Below are 20353 nucleotides of genomic sequence, written 5' to 3' on the forward strand. Positions count from 1 at the left end.
TTTCGCTTTAAATTTAAGAAAAAAAAAAAAAAACCTGAAGACACATTTGATGGTGACAATAGCTAATGACCTAGTCTAATATACCACATAGAAAATCTGGCCCTATGTGTTATACAGAATATCTCGCTTGATAAATTGGCAGATTTTAACGTAATCACCTTTAGATAAACTTAAATGAAAATGTATTCCTTGATGAATACATACGTTATTTCCAGACACATAAACACTCTTTAATTGTCTCAGAATCTCTATATTCTTGAATATTTTCCCTGTCAAGGGAGGATGTAATATCGCCGGTGATTAAAGCGATTCGATCTGACACTCGGAGACAGGAAAAGCTTGCAGATGTGGCAAGCTTACAACATCATCAACTTCAGTATAAGCAGACCTGATCCGCCTGAGGCTACAAGCGTTGTGAACTGCACTGACGTCCTACACACCTAGGCAAGGAGAAATGATTTCCTGCTCCTTCCTAATTGAGGCCTTCATTTGTTTTACAGCGAAAAATTCGAAATATGTTTACGGCTGGTCCAGACCGCCACAACGTTGTGCATCCCTTTTTTTAATTTATAATTTAAACAATCTGTAGGGCACTGAACACATGGCAGGAAGTCCTCTTTATAAAATGACTCCAATTAGAAGCAAATGCGGCAGTTGGCTCTGACAAGGGACGTGCATTGGCTGAAATATTTAAATCAACAACTTTACTCCGGTATTTATGTGTGGTCTCGTCATCAAAAAGGCCAAACTGGAACAAGGCGGACTCTCAAATGCCAGGCGCTTGGAGATGACAGGAGCTCAGACTCCATCTAATTATTTTTAAATCAGCACGGCCCCATTTCCACCGGTTCCAGCGAGAGAAGATGACAAACAGGCACCAAGGTACTAACAAAGCCCGGTTAAAAACCACTCACACACACAAACACACACATACATACAGTATATGTTAACATAATGAAAACAAATGTACTTTGCGGGGTGGCTGTGACTCACGCAGCCAATGGATGTGCAAGATCTGCTCTGGATGGGAGACAGACACAGGCCTGCCTGATTCCAGCAGCCATCTGCTTAGCATTTCTAGAGCGCTGAAGGAAAAACTTAAGGGGATTTAAAATACTGCAAATCTAACACTTTGCAGTCCAAGGGAAAGCCGTTCCACCGCATGGCAGCAGTTCTGAGAGCAGGATGCCAAGATCTTCTCGCCGCTCCGTGGAAAAGATTGTCGAGCGTCAGTTGGACTGCCGTTGGCTCTGGACTTTATGAAAGTGACCCATTTTAAAGCCTTTTTTTTTGTGTGTGTAACTGGCCAGCCGTGAAGCTGATTTACATCATTTATGCCCTCAGATGGCTGTCCACCCTCCCAATAACTGGAGTGACATGCCAAAGCTGTTCAAAAAATCCATAAATTAACAAACAGAATCAGAAGCTTTATAAGAAGTAAGCATTTCGAAATTGGACGAAGTAAATAAAGGCCTGATTCAGCGAATGGGCAGGCATTCGAACCTGCAATCATTTTATTGGGCCCAGTTTGTTGCAGAATAAAAATGTAAAAAAAGAATTGCGTAGGCATGATTCCCTTGATTTTATAAACTGCTTAAATGAGTTCCAACCAAGAGAACAAATTAGAAGTAAAACAAACATTACTCATGTGAACAATTTTCGGGAAATTCGTCAAATGCTTAGAACAGTTTGAGCCCATTATAATGATATTTATCACATCAGTTTCCAAGAAATCCCCCAAAAAACAATAAGTTGATAGAAAAGGGGATATGGATTTTTTTTCGGATTCGACAGAAGACAAAATAGTCGATTAAATCTATTTCTTGATCTGTTTAGTTTTATTTCCAGTGTGTTTTGCTGCTGAAACATTCATTATGGTGGTATGTTTGCTCAGCAGACACGATTACGACTTCACTTCCCGCGTTAATCCCCTCCTCCCTGGAATTTTTCTTAGCCCGCGTGTCAAGCGAGACAAGGAATTTCTCTTTCTTTCTTCACGCAAGAGCCCCCATTTCCGGCTAAAAAAAAACGAAGAGCGCTCCGCCGTGCTGAGTGTTTTTTTTTTGTTTTTTTTGACTCTGTGCTATAATTAGCGCAGACCCCTCACCCTGCGGCCAGGCTCTCAGGGGGTCGACTGGCATGAACCTCCCCTGGGAACCAATGTGACCTTATTTCTGTAAACAGGTCCATGAGAACCAGCTCTTAAAAATGTGGGCGACGACTGCAACTTTACGCACGTTTGAGAACAGTAATAATAACAATAAAAAGACTTCCCCCCTTCGTGAATGCTGTTTTTGCCTCCATATTAGATCACATTTTGCGTGAGTCAGGACTTTATGGGGGTTTCTAATGGGCCTCTAGTCCGAGCCATTTTTATCTTGTTAATAATCGTGTATAATCCCGGCGAATCGAAATAGATGACATCATAGGATGACATCTTCTTACGCGCCGCAAAAACAGGTCACCGTTGGAGGCACGGGAACGTGCCACTTCTCACCCCCGCAACGCACAGCGGTACACACCCAGGCCAGCTGACACGCTATCGGTAACGCGCCTCTCGCCTCCTCTGGACTGTTTGGCTTCGAGCTGAATAGCCGCTGGCTCGGGGCCTGCAATCATGGAGCCGGGCCCATTTGGCCGGGATTCCTCAGAGACAGGCAGGGTTCAGAAGGCAGGATACAGCTTGAGCGGATCCCAGCGGTCAAGGCCGAGAACGGAGAGGATGGAGGGGCTGGGGGTGTGGTGGCGGGGGGGGGAGATTTCCTTGCAAGTCGTGTGTCATTTTTTTAAAAATACAGAAAAGGCCAAAAGTTTGGACACACCTTCTCATTCAATGTGTTTTCTTTATTTTCATGTCCATTTACGTTGGTAGATTCTCACTGAAGGCATCAAAACTATGAATGAACACATGTGGAGTTATTTACTTAACAAAAAGTGGAGACCTGACCTCCACAGTCACCGGATCTGAACCCAGTCGGGATGGTTTGGGGTGAGCTGGACCGCAGAGTGAAGGCAAAGGGACCAACAAGTGCTAAACACCTCTGGGAACTCCTTCAAGACTGTTGGAGAACCATTTCAGGTGACGACCTCTTGAAGCTCATCGAGAGAACGCCAAGAGTGTGCAAAGCAGTAATCAGAGCAAAGAAACTAGAATATAAAACATGTTTTCAGTTATTTCACCTTTTTTGTTAACTACATAACTCCACATGTGTTCATTCATAGTTTTGATGCCTTCAGTGAGAATCTACCAATGTAAATGGTCATGAAAATAAAGAAAACACATTGAATGAGAAGGTGTGTCCTCCACACCTCATTTCTTTTAAACCGGGCTCTGTCTGAAAAAGAGTTCACGAGCAGGCAAACCTGCAACACTGATGGAGCGAAACTGTCACCATTCATTTCTAACACCGGAAAGGTTTTTGGAATTTGAAAATATTATTTAAACACGGTACCTCTGACATCTACAAATCACTGCGCCAGCACTGATGTACAGTATTGGGCAACATTACACCACCAGCCCGAGGAACGTTCTCACATCGCAAAAATCGGACATCAGGGTTCTCACAAAGTTGTCCGTGCAGTCGGAGTGACACTGTCACCGAACCGAAAGCACGAGACTATGAAGTAACGCACGTGAGGTCATGTAATAAACACAGAAAAAGCAAACCAGGCAAAAAGTTGAAGACTCGTGTCCCTCCAAAGCTGGGAGCTTTTGCCGTTGATGGCAGCATTTCACCCTTTTGGCTTCTCTCCACCACAACGGGGACGGTTCCCAGCAGTCCTGAAGGTTTATGCTGAACACTTTCTAATGTTAATTAGCAGCTCATCAAGCGGCATTTGTTGGTTACAACGGTGAACAACGCAGCCATGGTGGTAAAATGGTGAGGACTTTCTTGTCTTGACTTGACAGCTTGTGGGGCGTTCCTGGTTCCTAGTGGTCAGGTCCGACCGAAAGTGGTCCAGGACACAGAACACACCATGCATCCCAATATGTCTGTCGATCCACGTAGCCGCAGGCCGGTCAGGGTGATGACCCGTCTCCAACCATCTTGCTGATGTGACACATCTTACGTGTGAGCTGCGTGCCTGTGGATGCCACGGTGCCAGGATTCACCATGGGAAGAAGGCAAGATGGACGATGTTCTCCCGTTGCGCTGAAAAAAAGAGAAGAAAACACTGGCTCAGCTTAAAGAAACAAAAAAAAACATTTAACGAACCACAGCTACGGTTTACTTTCTTCAGGGTGCTGACCAAGCCTTCCCCGATGCCGGTGCCCTTTCTCAGCAGGACAGTGTGCTGTGCCGCAGTAGAAGAGCGGTTTGAGGTGCGGACTTGGCCTCCGAATTCTCCAGATCTCAATCTAATCAGCCATCCGTGGGACGGATCCGCGGAGGCACCACCTCGCAGCTTGCGGGACTTAAACTGATACTGGTGGCTTGGTGCCAGATACCACAGCATACCTTCAGGGTCCTGGTGGAGTGCATGCCTTGATTCGATAAGGGGGGACCTTCATCATTCCGCGCAGGTGGTCATAATGTTCTGAAAGGGTGGTAGTAGCCTAGCGGGTAACACACTCGCCCACACACTTGCTCATGGAGCAGTGGTGGCCTGGCGGTTAAGGATCGGAAGGTTGCCGGTTCGAATCCCGATCCGCCGAGGTGCCACTGAGGTGCCACTGAGCAAAGCACCGTCCCCACACACTGCTCCCCGGGCGCCGGTCATGGCTGCCCACTGCTCACCAAGGGTGATGGTTAAATGCTGCTGTGTATCACTTCACTTTACAATGAACCAGAAGATCCAGGTTCAAGTCACTCTGGGTAAAGGCGTCTGATAAATGCTGTAAATGAAACGTCAGCGGAACGCTGAGGGAACGTTGGGCATCAGGTACCTGCAGGGAGGTCTGACATTTTTATTTCTTTAGAACCTTTGCGATCGGCGCTCGGGGTCTGTATGGGGCAGGAGGTCATCTCTCTCTCCCTCTCTCTCTCTCTCTCTCTCTCTCTCTCTCCTCCTCTCCCTCTCTCTCTCTCTCTCCCTCGCTGCTCCTTTAAAGTTGTGCAGAAGTGAGAAGCGGGGAGGTGGGAGGTGGCCGCGCAGTAGTCGGGTCGAGGCGTCAGCAGCGCGACTCTCCTCTCCCTCCCGTCCTCTCCCGTCCTCTCCTCTCCTTCTCTCCCGCCTCGGCCCCGCGGCCGAAGATGAGCGAGCGCGCGCGCGCGCGTGCGTGCGTCGCGCAGCCGGAGGTCGCGCGGCGCGCCGTCGGATCCGGACAGTCGGCGCTCCGGCGAGGGGGCGGGTAGATGGACGGGGACGGACGCGTTGGCTCGCCACCGGAGGAGCCATGGGGAACGCTGCGCCCAAGCCGCTGTTAGGTAAGACGCCGCGTCTCCTCCATTAAAAAGAATAAAGTGCACGTCGCAGATCCGCGTCCTCGTTCCCGGGCGTCGCGGCGTGGGTGAGGAAGATGATGAGGAAGGCGGGTGGATGGGTGGGATATTCGCTGGCGTCGTAATGGGAGCAAGGTAACCCGCCTTCCGGCAATTCCAGCAAAAAAAAAAAAAGTTGTGGTCTGGCGACACGGTGACACGGTGACACCGGTCAGTGGTGATCACCGATCCACGTGCATGCAGTCGTGGGGACGCACATCTGCTCACGACGGGGTGCACATGTGAAGGTGGGGTACCCCTGGAAGAATCACACTGGCACGAGAAGCAGAAGGAGCGTGGTTTTCTATCGATAAGCTGAATTCATTACAATTATTTAACATTATATTACATTGGCTAAATTATCTGAAAAAATTAAATGATTTTCAGCGGTTTTACTGTATTAAACCATTAAAAAAAAAGTTGGTATCATGATGGGTTTGAAAGAGTTCTTCTGGTCGAGTGGGCCACACCTTATTGTTCCCGCGCCACCCAAGCCACCAACAGAAGTACTCGTCCGGTTTCAGAGAGACAAAGCCATGTCACCTGCTGAAATGTAAAAAAAAACCATCTTGACCGGCCAATCACAGTCCCGATCTCAGCCTCAATAATAATAAAAAAATAATGCAATCAGAATTCTAAACACAACCAACCTTGTGGGGAAGACCCGCCAATTCCTTTTAGATAAGGAATAAATGTCTGGGTGCCGTAAATGATACGCACCAACAATGATGAATACATACATTTACGTTTGTTTTATATAGATATCACTTGCATTTTACTACTTGCTTTGATGAGCCACTGCTCTATTTGTGATGCGTCGGTAAGCGTGTTTTGACCGCCCATAAATGGATTGTCTGTCCTGTTGCCTCTTGTTTGTATTTATAGAACGGCTATTGTCAGCTCGCCCCGTGTCCTTTTAGCTTTTGATCATATATCACTCCTGTTTGCGCCACAAGGGAAAGTCCTGCGGCGCGGAGCTTTGTCCGTAAGGCGACCCTGGAAAAGGGCCGCCACCTGACTGCCACCGCTCCGCTCCGGCCTCTTAATACCCTTCCTGCGAAAGGATGTGACATAACCCGCCAGCGGCCAGGCGGTACACAGTTGTTTATTCCCCTCTCGCTCCTCTGTAACTCGCCGCGGGCGGGCCGGTGTGGTCTGCTGCACCCGCCCACCCCACACCACCCCACACCATTTCTCAGAAAAGAGGAACACCAAGTGTGTCTGGTATCTATCACCCGCTGTTTGTCAGGACTCCACCAGGCAGTAATCAATCATGCATGGGGCAATTACGTTTTTATTGTGCCCATTGATATTCGAATGCTGGGCCCCGGTCTCCGTGGCAGGGAGCGCTAGGCTGCGTCTCTCAGCCCTCGCTGCAGTAATAAGTCGTGGAATTGTACACAGATGTGCATTCGGGATGAAATGGTCCCGATTCCGCGACCTTTGATTTATATGAGACTGGGAAAGACAATGGGCCACTCTTTCCCTCTACCCAAGCAAAGCTGAAAAAAATGTAGGTTGTTCAAATAACATCATGGCAAAGAAATCCTGAAAATAACACGTGGTTGGGCTGGATGGGGGGGGGGGGGGGTATTTGCTCATGATTCTTTCTCTGCCAGTTGCTGTTTGTTACTCAACCATATTCAGGCTCCCTAAGAAGTCTAAAAAGAAATATCTGCTCAGAAGTTATTGTTAAAGTACTGTGCGGTAAACTTCAGCCTAAATCCAAGTTATACCTGGCTTGTACCATTCCTTACACCTCTTACCGGCCAGTGATGTCAGACCATAGACAACGTGACCCTGATGGCGGCACATTATTCTACGTGAGAGAAGCTGGAATTTTTTGCTCTCATTAAATAACGTTACTTATTTTGACGGGGCGAGGAGGAGAGCGGCCTACAGAGGTGACGTCAACTACATTCAACACCAATATTTGGCGAAGACAGGAAATTGTGTCGCCGTTTTTCCAGAAAAGAATAAAACGTGCGTTGCAGGTTTGAAAGCCATGATGGTTGGTGTAGATAATGTTTTAGGGGAGGGGTGGGAAATGTTCTGGGTGGACAAAGCATGAGAAATGGGAGGTAACCTTTCCCCTTATGACGTCATAAGGGGACAAATTCCAGATCCAACAGTCTGAGTTGCAGCTCTCTGAACACTGAAGCAGAATGACCAAATCACTCTTTACACATTTCGCCACTTCTAGCCACTGCAGGATCATAGACAGGCTAGAGGAACTCGTATTAATGTTAAATAATCTCACGAGGTAAGATTTTCATATTAGGGGATTTATAAGGCTAGGTATCTATATTCTCAGATGGGAGCACACGGGTACCTTGAGGAAATGAATCATTTGGCTAAAGGGAGTGGAGATTAAATCTCGCTGTATTTTAGAAGCGTTTAAATGAAATAAAAAACATGTCAGCATATGCCATCTAAGCCCAAACGAAACAGGTTGGCTATCGATTGAGTCATGATCAGGTTGAGTTACAGCATCAGCCAAGACCAGCGAAGCCGCAAGCTTCCGAGTCAAGCTGACGTCAGCTAGAACAATACTGGCCATGAAGTTCTCACGTTCCTGGTGACCTCTAGCTCATCTTGTGGGAAACTGTTACTCCATCTTGTGAGATTTGTGTGTGATGATGTTATATAGACATTTTCATGGATGTGAGTCACTCATGCTTGAGGCTGAATGGGTTACGACACGTACGGCGCAAAAACCTGGCAAAATGCGCTGAATGCTGTATGCAGGCTACTCATTTTATTAATTTAGTTTGAACTATATTCTTAACCACATCGAGTTTTGACATCAAATGCTAACCTTGTCATCATGACAAAGTTCACTACAGTTCTACAACAAGTGGTGACATCGCATTATAACCTTTTTGCTTCAGCATGAAGTCACCTCATTCTCAAAAACAGTGCTCGGTCTCTTATTAACATTTGTTAGCATTTCGAACATTTCAGTCATTTTTGTCTTCAAACCCTAAAGAGTTATGACAGCTGTACGGAAAAAAATGAATGATTTGAAATGTAATAAATGTATACAGCTCCTGCTTTACATGTACTTACGCTATAATATATCTATATCGCAATCAGCTTCTTAAAATTGTGATGATTCTGCAGTGTATTGGCACTTTAAAGCAGTATTTCTGCCTTAAAATGAAATCAAATGACAGTAAAAGGTGAAAGTTTTAGCTGCTCTGCTGAAACGCAGGGTGGCTCGGCCTTTCGGCCGTGCGGAGGTCAGTCTGTCCGTATCAGAACAGGGAGCCCCAGCAGGCACCAGAGATTAGCGCGAAAGCCACAACCCACACAGGGCCCGGCCGACCTCAGGCATGCCATCACGGCCGGGCGCGCCGCTGCTCCCGATGCCCGCGGGGAAGGAGGCCGGCAGATGACCAGACGTGTGACTGGTAACAAAGCGGATTGTGTTCGTATGTGCAGCCGCGCTTCTGAGCGCGGCCTGGCTCCCATTTGTTTTTGAGATCAGGCAGATCTATATTTGGAAGGCGAGGGAAGAAGCCGCGCTCCGGTTCATGAATGCCTCACCGCTCGCCTGCAGACCCCAACTCATACACACACTTACACGCCGGGCCATAAGTCAGCGGTTGTGGAGTCGACTTCAGTATTTCATGTTCCACTCCTGTTTACACAGGCGGCTCACGCGCCAGCGTTCGCACTTCAATCGCTCAATTTAATGTGATTTTGCTCCTCACAATGGAAAATCTTATAGGCAAAAAAGGAACGTATGAATCATGGCACTTCACAATTGTGGAAAATTCTGCGCTTGTGGTAAAGGTGATCTACAGTGTCCTCACGGATAAAATAATGCTGTTTGTGTTCAGTGAAGAGAAGAAAACACTTTTTACTATTAAAACCAGGGTCTTTTATATACATTTAGTGCAAATGCAAGGTTAAATAAGACATAATTCTTAAGGGACTATATTAGCATATTTCAAAATGGCCGACAACACAGCTAGGCCAAATATGGCGTTGTTTAAGTTGGCCTAATTTATCAACAGATGAAACTGTCAAGATGAAGTCTGTCAAGCCTACTGTCATGAGGGCTACAATAAATTCATCCCTTATTTAGAGACTGAAATCTCACTCTTTGAAGTTTCACTATGACCTGTTTTTTTTTTTATTCTTCCAGTAGACCCAATTCTGTGTTTAGTTATTTTCAACCGTTCAACCCTGGGTTTTTTCAACCGTGATTTTTATTTTTTTATAGGGGGTTAACATGGAAATGCCAGGCTACTCAGTCTACTGACAGTCCTATAGAGACAAAACAGTTAACCAATCAGATTGACGTCATTTACGTTAGTATCCTTTATTACAGTCCCTCCATGTTTTCGTTGCGATGATTAATGCAAAAGTGCATTAGTCCAAAATTTTCTGCAATTGCCACAACCTGTCCACAAATGTAAAAAATACGCTTAAGCTCTTATGAGGTTTACTAATAATAGCAACGTTCGTCTCTGTTTCTGCCTGTGAAGATGCCGGTGTTGGGAATCCGCTGGCTATGTGTTTGTGTGTTTGTGTTTCACCTTCCTCTCCTACAGACGAGGATGGTAGCAGATCCCCATCATGGTATGTTGGGCCATTAAAAATGAATCGGCATGCGTCTGCAGGATTAGAACCGCACAGTAAAATGAGACAACGTGCGCAGGTCTGGGCTAATCCACCGTACCGCGAGCTTTTACCTGCTGATCTACGCTCAAATGTGTGAGAAATACATTCCCGGAATACATTAATTTCTTCCCATTGCAAGAAAAATAACCTTTGACCTTCTATGAAGAAAAGACAGTCTCTTAATAAATATATGTCTTGTTATTAGACTTGTTTGGAATTGGTTGTGAATGAATACCGCCTGCGATTTGGGGAAATTGTGCAATATTCTGACAAGTTAGGCCTTATCAGGGCTCTTAGTTTTATAAACTCAAAATCTATAGAAATCGAACGAGAATTGCTGGTGTCTTCCTCTTGTAAGGTGCTTTGGATAAAAGCGTCTGCAAAGTAAAGTAAAGTAAAGAAATGACATCTGGACAAACATTTCTGCTGAATTAAAATTCTAATGTCTGCTAATTTAATATAATCCATCTGTAGATGGTCATCATGCACCTATAGCAAGGGTTAGTAGCCTAGTGGGTAACACACTCGCTTATGAACCAGAAGACCCAGGTTCAAACCCCCGCTTCTAACCATTGTGTAGTTGAGCAAGACACTTAACCCTAAGTTGCTCCAGGGGGGGACTGTCCCTGTAACTACTGATTGTATGTCGCTCTGGATAAGGGGGTCTGGTAAATGCCGTAAATGTAGCAAACCACCATACATCACTCAGTGCACACAAGCATGGATCGTGATGAATTCATGTCCGCGCTGATATTTGCGCAGCCCGTTACCCCAGAAGTCCGTGCGTGGCGCCGGAGACGTTGCAGATGTGCCGCTGGATGGGTTTGCTGTGATTGCAGCGCTGTGATGTAGAATCTAATTAGGGGTAATGTCTAATTTGGGAAATGTGCCATGCAACATTGAGCTGAGTGTGGGGGTTGTCGTTCCCGGGGCCGGAGCAAATGAGTTTAATCAACGGATACTCAAACACTGGAAAGTGGGCCGGGGCACACCTCCGTGGGCCACCTACTGTCTCACCATCCTCTCACTACTGCGCATTGTACAGCACCAGTCAGCAGCGAACAAAGCAGTCAACTCTGAAACACCAGATCCGTCATCTTCTCCGCTTTCTCCTGCTATAGAAAACAAAATGGCTTCCATCCCAGTCTCCATAGCAATTGTTTAGATCGAGCCTTTCTGTGGCTCTCGATCTGTGAAATGTCACTCGAAACCAACAGGCTGCTGTATCGCCCCTGAAAAAATGTTCAGTTGCTCACTTATTACCATATATCCCTTCATGGTTTATGTTTATCTGCACGCGTTTAAAGCGATTAAAAAATTTGGCCTCAAGCTTTCTAGCTTGAGAAGCAAAAGGGAAGGAAAAGAGGCGGGCGTTCATCCGGATATGCGATACCCGCATGCAAAGGGCCTTTATGTTGCTGTTCAGAGATGAGAAATGAAGTTAAATTCTATTGCACACCCAGTGTCACCCAGAATTGGCTTTACTTTAAAACTAATTCTAAATGTTCCCCCGCAGTGAATGTCAGTGTCATCGTCCCTGCATGCTGCCCTACGCGGTCCCCCAAGGACATGCCACTGTTTTCCGGCGGCTTTGGCTCCAGCTGACGTTCCGTTTGGGGGTCTGAGTGAAAATCGGAATGTTTTCCACATGTTCGCGATGGGAGACAGTACAGACAGGGGTATTTATTTGTGCGGATGAGGGGATAGTGTGGGAACTTTTGTTTGCAATATAAATATTTCCCTACACACGCTGACAAATGTGCAGTCTCAAATGGATTGGTTTTCTTCACTCAAAAAATAGTTTCAGTGTATATTTATCACACACATTTGTAGACTGTGAAAAGTAGATTTTTGCTTAATTTTATTACCATGACATTCGGTAATAAAATTAAGCAAAAATCTACTTTTCACAGAATTAGGGATAAAGACTCAGTTGGCATTATGCACATGTAAACGTTTTAGATTTTCCCTTCCTCTGGTTGTGGCATGGTGTCTTCTTCAGCTTCAGTAGATGGATAAAAATAAAAAATAAAACAGTGACAACAAAAAAAAATTATATTGTTAAATATTGTAAAATGAATGCAGTTTTACTTTAATAGTCAATAAATAAAGGAAACAGGTTAAGAAAATTCTAATTCATCCCATATACTGTAATTTATACTGTATACTGAAAATTCTAATTCAACCCCATATACTTTATTAAAAGTTAAAATGTATTGATTCTGCAACTGAATGTGATTTATATGATTGATTTTTAAATCATTTTTAATAACGTTTAACCCCACCAGATGCAGATCTGCAGCACAGACCAGTGGTCAGCCGACAGTACTACACACAGCCCAGCAGCACAGCAGAGCGCCGCACGTCGGCCCCGCCCCTCAGCATCAGCATCGAGTCGCCACGCTTCCACCCGCACGCAAAGGGCAAGAACATCCGCCTGGATGCCCAGCTGCGGCGCGCCACGCGCAAGAACAGCTTCTGCAATGGGATCACCTTCAGCCAGCGGCCTGTGCGGCTCTACGAGAAAGTCCGCATGCGCCTGTCGGGGGTCCACTCCGGGTGGAGCGGCGCCCTTCGATTTGGCTTCACCAGCCTGGACCCCAGTGAGCTGGCTGCGGGCGACATCCCAAAATACGCCTGCCCAGACCTGGTGACGCGGCCGGGATACTGGGCCAAGGCCCTGCCGGAGCGACTGGCTCTGAAGGACAACGTTCTGGCGTTTTGGGCCGACCGGCACGGCCGGGTGTTCTACAGCATCAACGAGGGGGATCCCATCCTCTTCCACTGCGGCCTGAGCGTGGGCTGTCCCCTGTGGGCCATCATAGACATCTACGGCATCACACAGGAGGTCACACTGCTGGGTGAGTCCTCCAGAAAGGCCAAGACTAGCTAAATCTATATCATGTGGTACATATACAGTACACATAAAAACACAATACAAACAACTCTAACCCAAACCCAATGGCTATAAATATATATATATTCTATATACATTTAGAATATGTCAATTAACATCATCATCTTATATGATCATCTTAAGATAAGTTGGCTGACCAGCCAGTGTGTTTTTGCACGATTTTTGTGTGTCAGTGGTGGCCTAGCGGTAAAGGAAGCGGCCCCGTTATCAGAAGGTTGCCGGTTCGAATCCCGAGCCGCCAAGGTGCCACTGAGGCGCCACTGAGCAAAGCACCGTCCCCACACACTGCTCCCCGGGCACCTGTCATGGCTGCCCACTGCTCACCAAGGGTGATGGTTAAATGCAGAGTGTGCTGTGCTGCAGTGTTTCACAATGACAATCACTTCACGTTAATACAAATCGAAAAAGTAGCAAAAACTGTTTTAAGCAATGACCATGTAGATTGAACATCTGCACATTTCTCACGATTAACATCAGTCATTTTCCAGTTGCCAATGAAAGGTCTGACATATCGTAACAAACTGGACATTGGCCCTTTTACCTCGATCCGGCTTGTTAGGGTCTGCTCTGCAGCCGGCTTGTCTCGTCCTTCGGAGCCCTGAGTGGGTGTGGAATCATGACTCGGACTCTGGTTACACGCTTCTCCTTTCCTTTCCATCTCCTACCCACAATTCCGTGTTTTAACCCTAGTGCGTCACATGGGTCACACGTCATTTTGGACCAAACACAGAATCCGTGCTTAATTTTACCGAGGCCTATATTCCCCCCCAAAAAAGAGGAGATCTGCTCCAAGAAGCAGGACAAAGATCGATCAGCGTATTTCCCAACAGATTCATTTAGTCTAAAGTCTAGTCTATTTGCAGTGCGAAGGGAAAGAAATGCGCCCAGTCAAAGGCCTGAATGTGACCCTCGATGTAAGCATGCAGGCCACGCCCAGGCCGAGAACTGTAGGCCATTACGCTTTCGTCTGATCGGCGGCCATTCTTATCCGGTGCCTCTTTAAGACAATCATTGGCGTTGAGTGGCGTCGCGGGTGGGACGGGCACCATTATCTCCAGCTGTCGTACCAGCTCTGTCACGAAATCACCTCACGCCCAGCCCCTCCATGTCTCGGAGCAGAGTCGCACCAAGCGTTTTAGATAAGGACAACCTGGGAAATGGGAGTTCGTGACCCCCTCTCTCAGAGCCTCTTCAGCCTTTGTTTATCCTCCGACCGACGGGAGCCCTGGCCATGTTTGGTAAGGTCTGCCGTATTTTCCCCCTGTGGCTCCCGGCATCGCGGGAAGCGGCGGCCAGGGCCCCTGCGAGTCCCCCCACGGTGGCCTCAGCAGCAGGCTCGAGAAGAAGCCCCGGTGCGGAGCAGTTTTATAGGACTTGGCAACGCTCCGGCCATTTGTGAATAAACACTACAGCCGTAATTTAGAGTGTTTGGCAGCGCGTCGCGCTAAAGGAGGTGGGGGATTAAGCAAGACCAGATATCAGAACAAAAATTTGACATTTTGTTTTGCAACAGGTGGTGCTGAAGGTGAGGAGGAATGGTGTAAACATGTAGGCCAGTTTATGGTCTATTGCTTCTTAGGAATAAAAATGGCTTGAATAGCCAGGCCGTATATTCAGCGCATTTTCAAATTTGATTGAAATGTTTTAACACGACCCATTTCAAGCCTGATTCAGTGGGCAGTACATTTTAAAAAGGGAACGACAGAGCCGAATGAGCACCTGGACATATATTGGGCAACCACTTCGGGCTTGAGGGGCTGACCAGCTTGAATTTTAGAAGTGTTTTTCTTCCCTGGACTGTACAATCTCTGCTGATCAGTGCAAGATGCTTTTTATGATGGTTACTGCTGGCTTGGGTTAATGCTTTAAATGAAATTGTGCATTTGGCAAAATATGGGTCATGATTAATTGTGGTTAATTATTTGTGAAATGTGTGATGCATTAGTGCCAGTAAAAGTGTAAAGGTTATTTAAAGCCATTACAGAGAATGTGTGGTGTGGGAAAGGAAGTTGTAATGCTCAACTTTACATATATTCAACCATCAGCTGTCACACATCGAAAACACTGCAGACTTTTTATGGAAGTCACTACATATAATAGCACTACATGAAATGTCCAATTAATTAAATTGGTGTAGCTTTTCAGGACCACCAGGGGGCGAGATCTAAAATCACTGGCATTTTTGTAGACTTTGTTGCTTTCTCACTTGATGCCTCTTTTGCAGTTAACAGTCAGACAGCTTCAATCTACTTCCTTGAATACCATTGAAATATGATAAGTCTTATAAATTAAGTGTTTACGTATTTCAATCTTGCTACAATCCCAAGCCCAGTGAAGTGCTCCCTTTAGCTACAAAAATCAACCGACATGTCATTTATTCGTCCGTCATTCAGGTTAATTGTAATATCCACGTGATTTACTGGTGAGCTGGTTGTAATTATGTACATTATCTGCTTCTGGGTTTTTGACACTATCCCTGTGCAGACAAAATGAAACCCAGAGGGCACACTGGCTCTCTCTGGATTAATGTTTTACAAATGGGCCGTAATTATCAGCAAAACATCATATGAGGGATTATTAGAGATTGGGAAATCTGCAGGAGGACACTTTTTCCCCTTTTCATTGCCATAATTATAAAAATGAACCATAAATAGTGACATGCAAAGATGCCGCCCTCACACCACCCCGTCCTGTCATTACAGAGAGCACATTTGCAGATAGCGTGGGGGCGAGCTGCCTGAGCGCGGCGCGTCTGAGCGCCTACCTGCCACAGAGCAGCCACGACTCGGCCAACTACAGCAACAACCAGCTGGAGAACAACCAGGCGGCCGCCGCCAAGATGGCCAACTTCCAGCTGAACGGCTGCAACCAGCTCATCCCCTGCTGCTCCTCCAGCTCCTCCAACACGTCCTCATCCTCCACCTCCTCAGCGCAGACGAGGGCCTCGCGTGGGCTCCTCTCGCCGCTCGACTCCGACCTGCACTTCCACCCGGTCCGCGGCTCCGACGTCATCCTCTCAGCCGACCGCACGGCTGCCTGTGTGCACTTCCTGGACAGCAGTCGGACTCTGGTTTTCAGCGACAGGCCGCTGCGTCTGGGAGAGACGCTCTATGTCGAGGTGGGTCACCTGGGTCTGCCGTACTTTGGGGCGCTTCTGTTCGGCGTGACCTCGTGCGATCCCAGCGGCCTCCACGCCAGCGACCTGCCTGCGGACCCCGACATGCTGCTGGACCGTAAAGAGTACTGGGTGGTTTACCGCGGCTTCCCCATGCCCAGCTCCGGGGACGTGCTCAGCTTCTGCCTGCTGCCCAGTGGAGAGGTGCATCATGGGGTGAATGGTGTGGGCAGGGGACGTTTGCTCTGCGTGGATTCCTCACAAGTTCTTTGGGTTTTCTTCACCCTCCACGGTGCCGTAAATCGCCTGAGGATTCTAGGTCAGTTTCTATTCTTCACATCATCATAAGCATACATATAAATGTTTTTTTTTTATTCATTTTATTAATATAATTTCGTAGCAAGATTGTGACATAGTGCACGTAAAGATATCATATTTGTAACGTTGTTTTATATTTAAGTTTTTAAAAAGTACCGTAAAATAAGATGACACCCCATTTCTCATACATTTAAAACACTCATAATGCATTACTCTTTACCAATTTTGCATTTTTGTATAGACTGAATGTATGATGAAACCATGTTTTAGATTTTTTTTTTTTTTTAGAAAGCAAACCCACATTATTCTGCACAGCTTTGTATTTGGAGAAGATGCTGAAAAAAAGCAGGAGCTATACAATTATACTGGGAAAAAATATCATTGTGCGCCGTTTCACCTATTTATACAACCGATTTACTGCTAAGCAGCCAATGTTCTCACAGACACGATTTTGTGTTATTTTTTTGAACATTTTTCCCACTTCCTTTAAGCTTTTTTTAAAACCAGAAATGTTTGCTGGCAGGCTGCTTTTCCCATGTCTCTTGTTGTTTTATAGTTAGGCCTGTACTTGCTCCCACGTAAGCCCTCTGCCACTGAGCTGAACTTCGTGATCAATCATACTACACCAAAACAAAAAATGTAATGACAATCAATTGCATTAAGCATTGCTTTGAAAAAAACATGCGCACGTATAAAGTATAAACATTAATCAACTAGAATTATATATGTTGCATTATTATTTATATATTACTCATTGAACATCAATGTGATTATACAAATTGAAAATCTGGGCAAAAAACTAAACTATTTTTTTAAGTGCAGCACTATGCACTAAGCATGCTCAAAGGCATCCCTCGGATTTACATAAGAACCACCCTGCATAAGAAGGACCCTTTTTTGTTGTTACGTTATTATTTCTGTCACTCACATCACAAACTATAATGATGAGTTGAAAATGGGAGGAGCATGATGATTGACAGCTCTACATTAGCATTCTGAATTATTTAAGCATCACATGCACAAATTTCCTTAAGGATTATATTTCTTTCTTGATTGATCTAATTATGTAAATCCTGAGGACACCTTTGCCAGTAAGCCCCACGGTTAGCATGTAGCTCTGTGTTTAATGGTTCTTACTGTGTTTTCTACATTTTGAAGAAGTAAAGCTTATTTTAATAAATCTTGTACAGGAACTCTACAGGCCAGCCCTCCCCTCAGCTCTCCCTCCATCTCTCAGAGTAGCAGTCCAGAGGACAGTGACTCAGACATGGCCTTCAGCATCAACAGGTCCTCTTCTGCTTCAGAGTCCTCTCTGGGTATGTTACGCAACACGGGACATTTATAGCCCCATGTGCACGAAACCTGGTAGATTGCAGAAGCTTAGGCACCTTTAGGGCCACAGTGAATACAGCTGAGTGCATCTCACAACAGAACAGAATAAACCTGAACCGAATTCATGGTCTCACATAGAGAGATTAGTCACAAATGACAAATTGCTGCCATCCACACATCCGTTGAACTTATTCATGCAATTCATTCACATATGACGTGTTAAAATGTACAAATAATGCACCTCAGCACACAATTCTCAACCTCATTAAAGAAATAACAGTAATAGATTCTACGAACTGAGGCTACAGCACAATATCTTTTAGTAGAGTTTAACAGTGGTAATGAGAGAATATAAATGACCATAATTGCCTCATTTGTTTGTCTAATTACCTGCCTACATTTGTCCTCCACTTTGTCAATTCTGGCAACTGGCATCATTAATGGCTTCAGCCAGGTTCTGAATGGGTTTTGGTATTTACATATGGGGAGTAATGTCTTGATTTTCAATGTAACTCTTTCTTTTTGTCAAGTCACAGCTCCCAGCTCGCCTCTCAGCCCCCCCGTCTCCCCGACTCTGCCCCCTCCTGAGGGGCCGTCGGGCCGCAAGGGCGGTGAATGCACCATCTGCTTCGACCAGGAAGTGGACACTGTCATCTACACCTGCGGCCACATGTGTTTGTGCAACGACTGTGGCCTGAAGCTCAAAAAGCAGATCAATGCCTGCTGCCCCATCTGCAGACGGCCAATAAAAGACGTTATTAAGACCTACCGGCCATGATCAGGCCCCTACGGCAAAGCAGGAAACTGTATTCATTTTACTCTGAACAGCTAATGAAGAAGGCCGTGGTGAACATGACTCAAGGAAAAGAGCATTCTGTGTTCATAGCCCCCTGGGCAGAGTCTGGATTTCTGTCTTGTACCCAGGAAAACGTGCCTTTGACATTCATCTTTAAAACAGCACATGAAGCATCAACAAATGACACTCGAATATATATTCTTTTGCGTGTAGGAATTTTTAATAGTGTTCATGAAATAGGATTGCATGAAAAAGATTAAAGATGGTCTTAAGAGAGGGGGGTTTAAGCTATTGCTTAATTAATACTGTATAATTTATTACATTTATGCAGAACTAAATGAAACTGTAGAAATGCAGTTGGGATTACCCCAGTGTGAAGGATGCATCTTTTCGAACTGGACATCACTGGCCTGGTTATTTATGAATAATCATGTGCAAATGAGAGACTGCATTAAATGTCTAAGTTTTAAAATATTAAAATATGTCAGTTCTATGATACCATGATAATAGCATCAAACATAGGGAATAAGTAATGTGTTCTTTAAAAAAAAAATCAAGAAATGTCTCTGAAATGTCTCTGAGTTTGATTGCGGCCTAAGTTTTCATAAGAAACAGAAACCAGTGCAGGTTGGTTCTGAAAATAGGACTGTTATAACATGGTGTCAGGGTCAATAAGTGGGATCTCGGCTGCGTCTGTCTCTAAAAGCTCTTCCTAAGTTCAAACCCCTAAGTGGTGAGGATACAGTAATAATGCTCGACGAGGGTAAAAATGTCAAAAAACACTTTACTCCACATTAGGGAGTCATTTCAATTGGAGTAATGTGTGAAAATGGCCATTCGTTTCCACATTTAAGTTCAATTAACTAAATTCAGATAGGTTGTTTTAATTACAGCGCAGATTGGTCATATTTTTGCTATGGACTGTACAGTAAACCCAAATGGCCTCATTAGAAAAAAAGGTGAAAATGTTGTATTTTTTTAGCCATACTGTTTATATGCTTTATATGACAGAATACAATATATTTTGCTGAAGGAGTGGCACAATAATTTCACGAACTGTGTGCTACGATTGTCCGCACGAATTATTACGTTATCTAAAAATGAAATACGTTTCTGGACAAAATTCTGTGAAACGTATGAATTTGACAGCAACTGAGTGCACTGCGAGGTATGAGTTCCAGAGGCAGCCTGCAGTCCTAATAGCCACATTTGTTCTGATGGGAACCATGAACTGAACTGAATTGTTCTGTGCCTTAAGAGAAGAATCTTTTGCACTCTAATCCACAATTTCCAGATTTTTTTTTTTTTAACCATAACCTTTGATGCATTACAATAGGCCGTAACGACTTAAAATAGTTTCGCGTCTTTTTGAGCTTCTTTTAATTTGAACAGGCAGAAGCAGCTTTGCTCTCGAATATAAGCTGGTGCGAACAGAGACCAGTGCCAGCCTCCATGTTTCAGTTGTGACTTGCTCTAGAACAACACTGTTAAAATAGAATTTTGGGAAAACAACCTGCTGCGAAGCATTTTGAAGTTCTCTCCACTTAACTTCACAACTGCATGTGCGTGAAGTGGAGAGAACTTAAAAATGCTTCGCAGCAGGTTGTTCTCACAACTTTTTATTTTTTACTGTGAAGCCCCAAACAGTTACCATCAACAACCACCAGAGCTGCTGTGAAGACACTTGGACTCAGGACAGGGTTTGACGAGCACACCTAATAAATTGTGAATGTAACTCATCTTGTGCTGGCCTTTGTTCATGTGGAGATGTAGAGGGCACATTAGCAGCACTTCATTTACATTTACAGCATTTTATCAGT

At 45.2% G+C, this 20353-nt stretch overlaps 1 protein-coding gene and 1 long non-coding RNA gene across 2 annotated transcripts; one reads left to right on the forward strand and one right to left on the reverse strand.

Moving 5' to 3' along the window:
- Positions 1-3786: 3786 nt before the first annotated feature.
- Positions 3787-6436, reverse strand: LOC114768614 (uncharacterized). Its single transcript, XR_003743080.1, has 3 exons — positions 6074-6436; positions 5894-5969; positions 3787-4154 (listed from the first exon to the last, which is right to left on the reverse strand). It is a non-coding gene; the product is annotated as an uncharacterized LOC114768614 (long non-coding RNA).
- neurl1b (neuralized E3 ubiquitin protein ligase 1B) lies at positions 5070-20272 on the forward strand. The gene is made up of 5 exons (XM_028960983.1): positions 5070-5369; positions 12344-12916; positions 15675-16406; positions 17596-17721; positions 18268-20272. The coding sequence occupies exons 1-5, from the start codon at positions 5339-5341 to the stop codon at positions 18513-18515; spliced, it is 1710 nt and encodes a 569-aa protein (XP_028816816.1). The 5' UTR covers positions 5070-5338; the 3' UTR covers positions 18516-20272.
- Positions 20273-20353: the final 81 nt, after the last annotated feature.

This window comes from Denticeps clupeoides, chromosome 18, assembly GCF_900700375.1.
Source record: "Denticeps clupeoides chromosome 18, fDenClu1.1, whole genome shotgun sequence".
Lineage (NCBI taxonomy): Eukaryota > Metazoa > Chordata > Actinopteri > Clupeiformes > Denticipitidae > Denticeps > Denticeps clupeoides.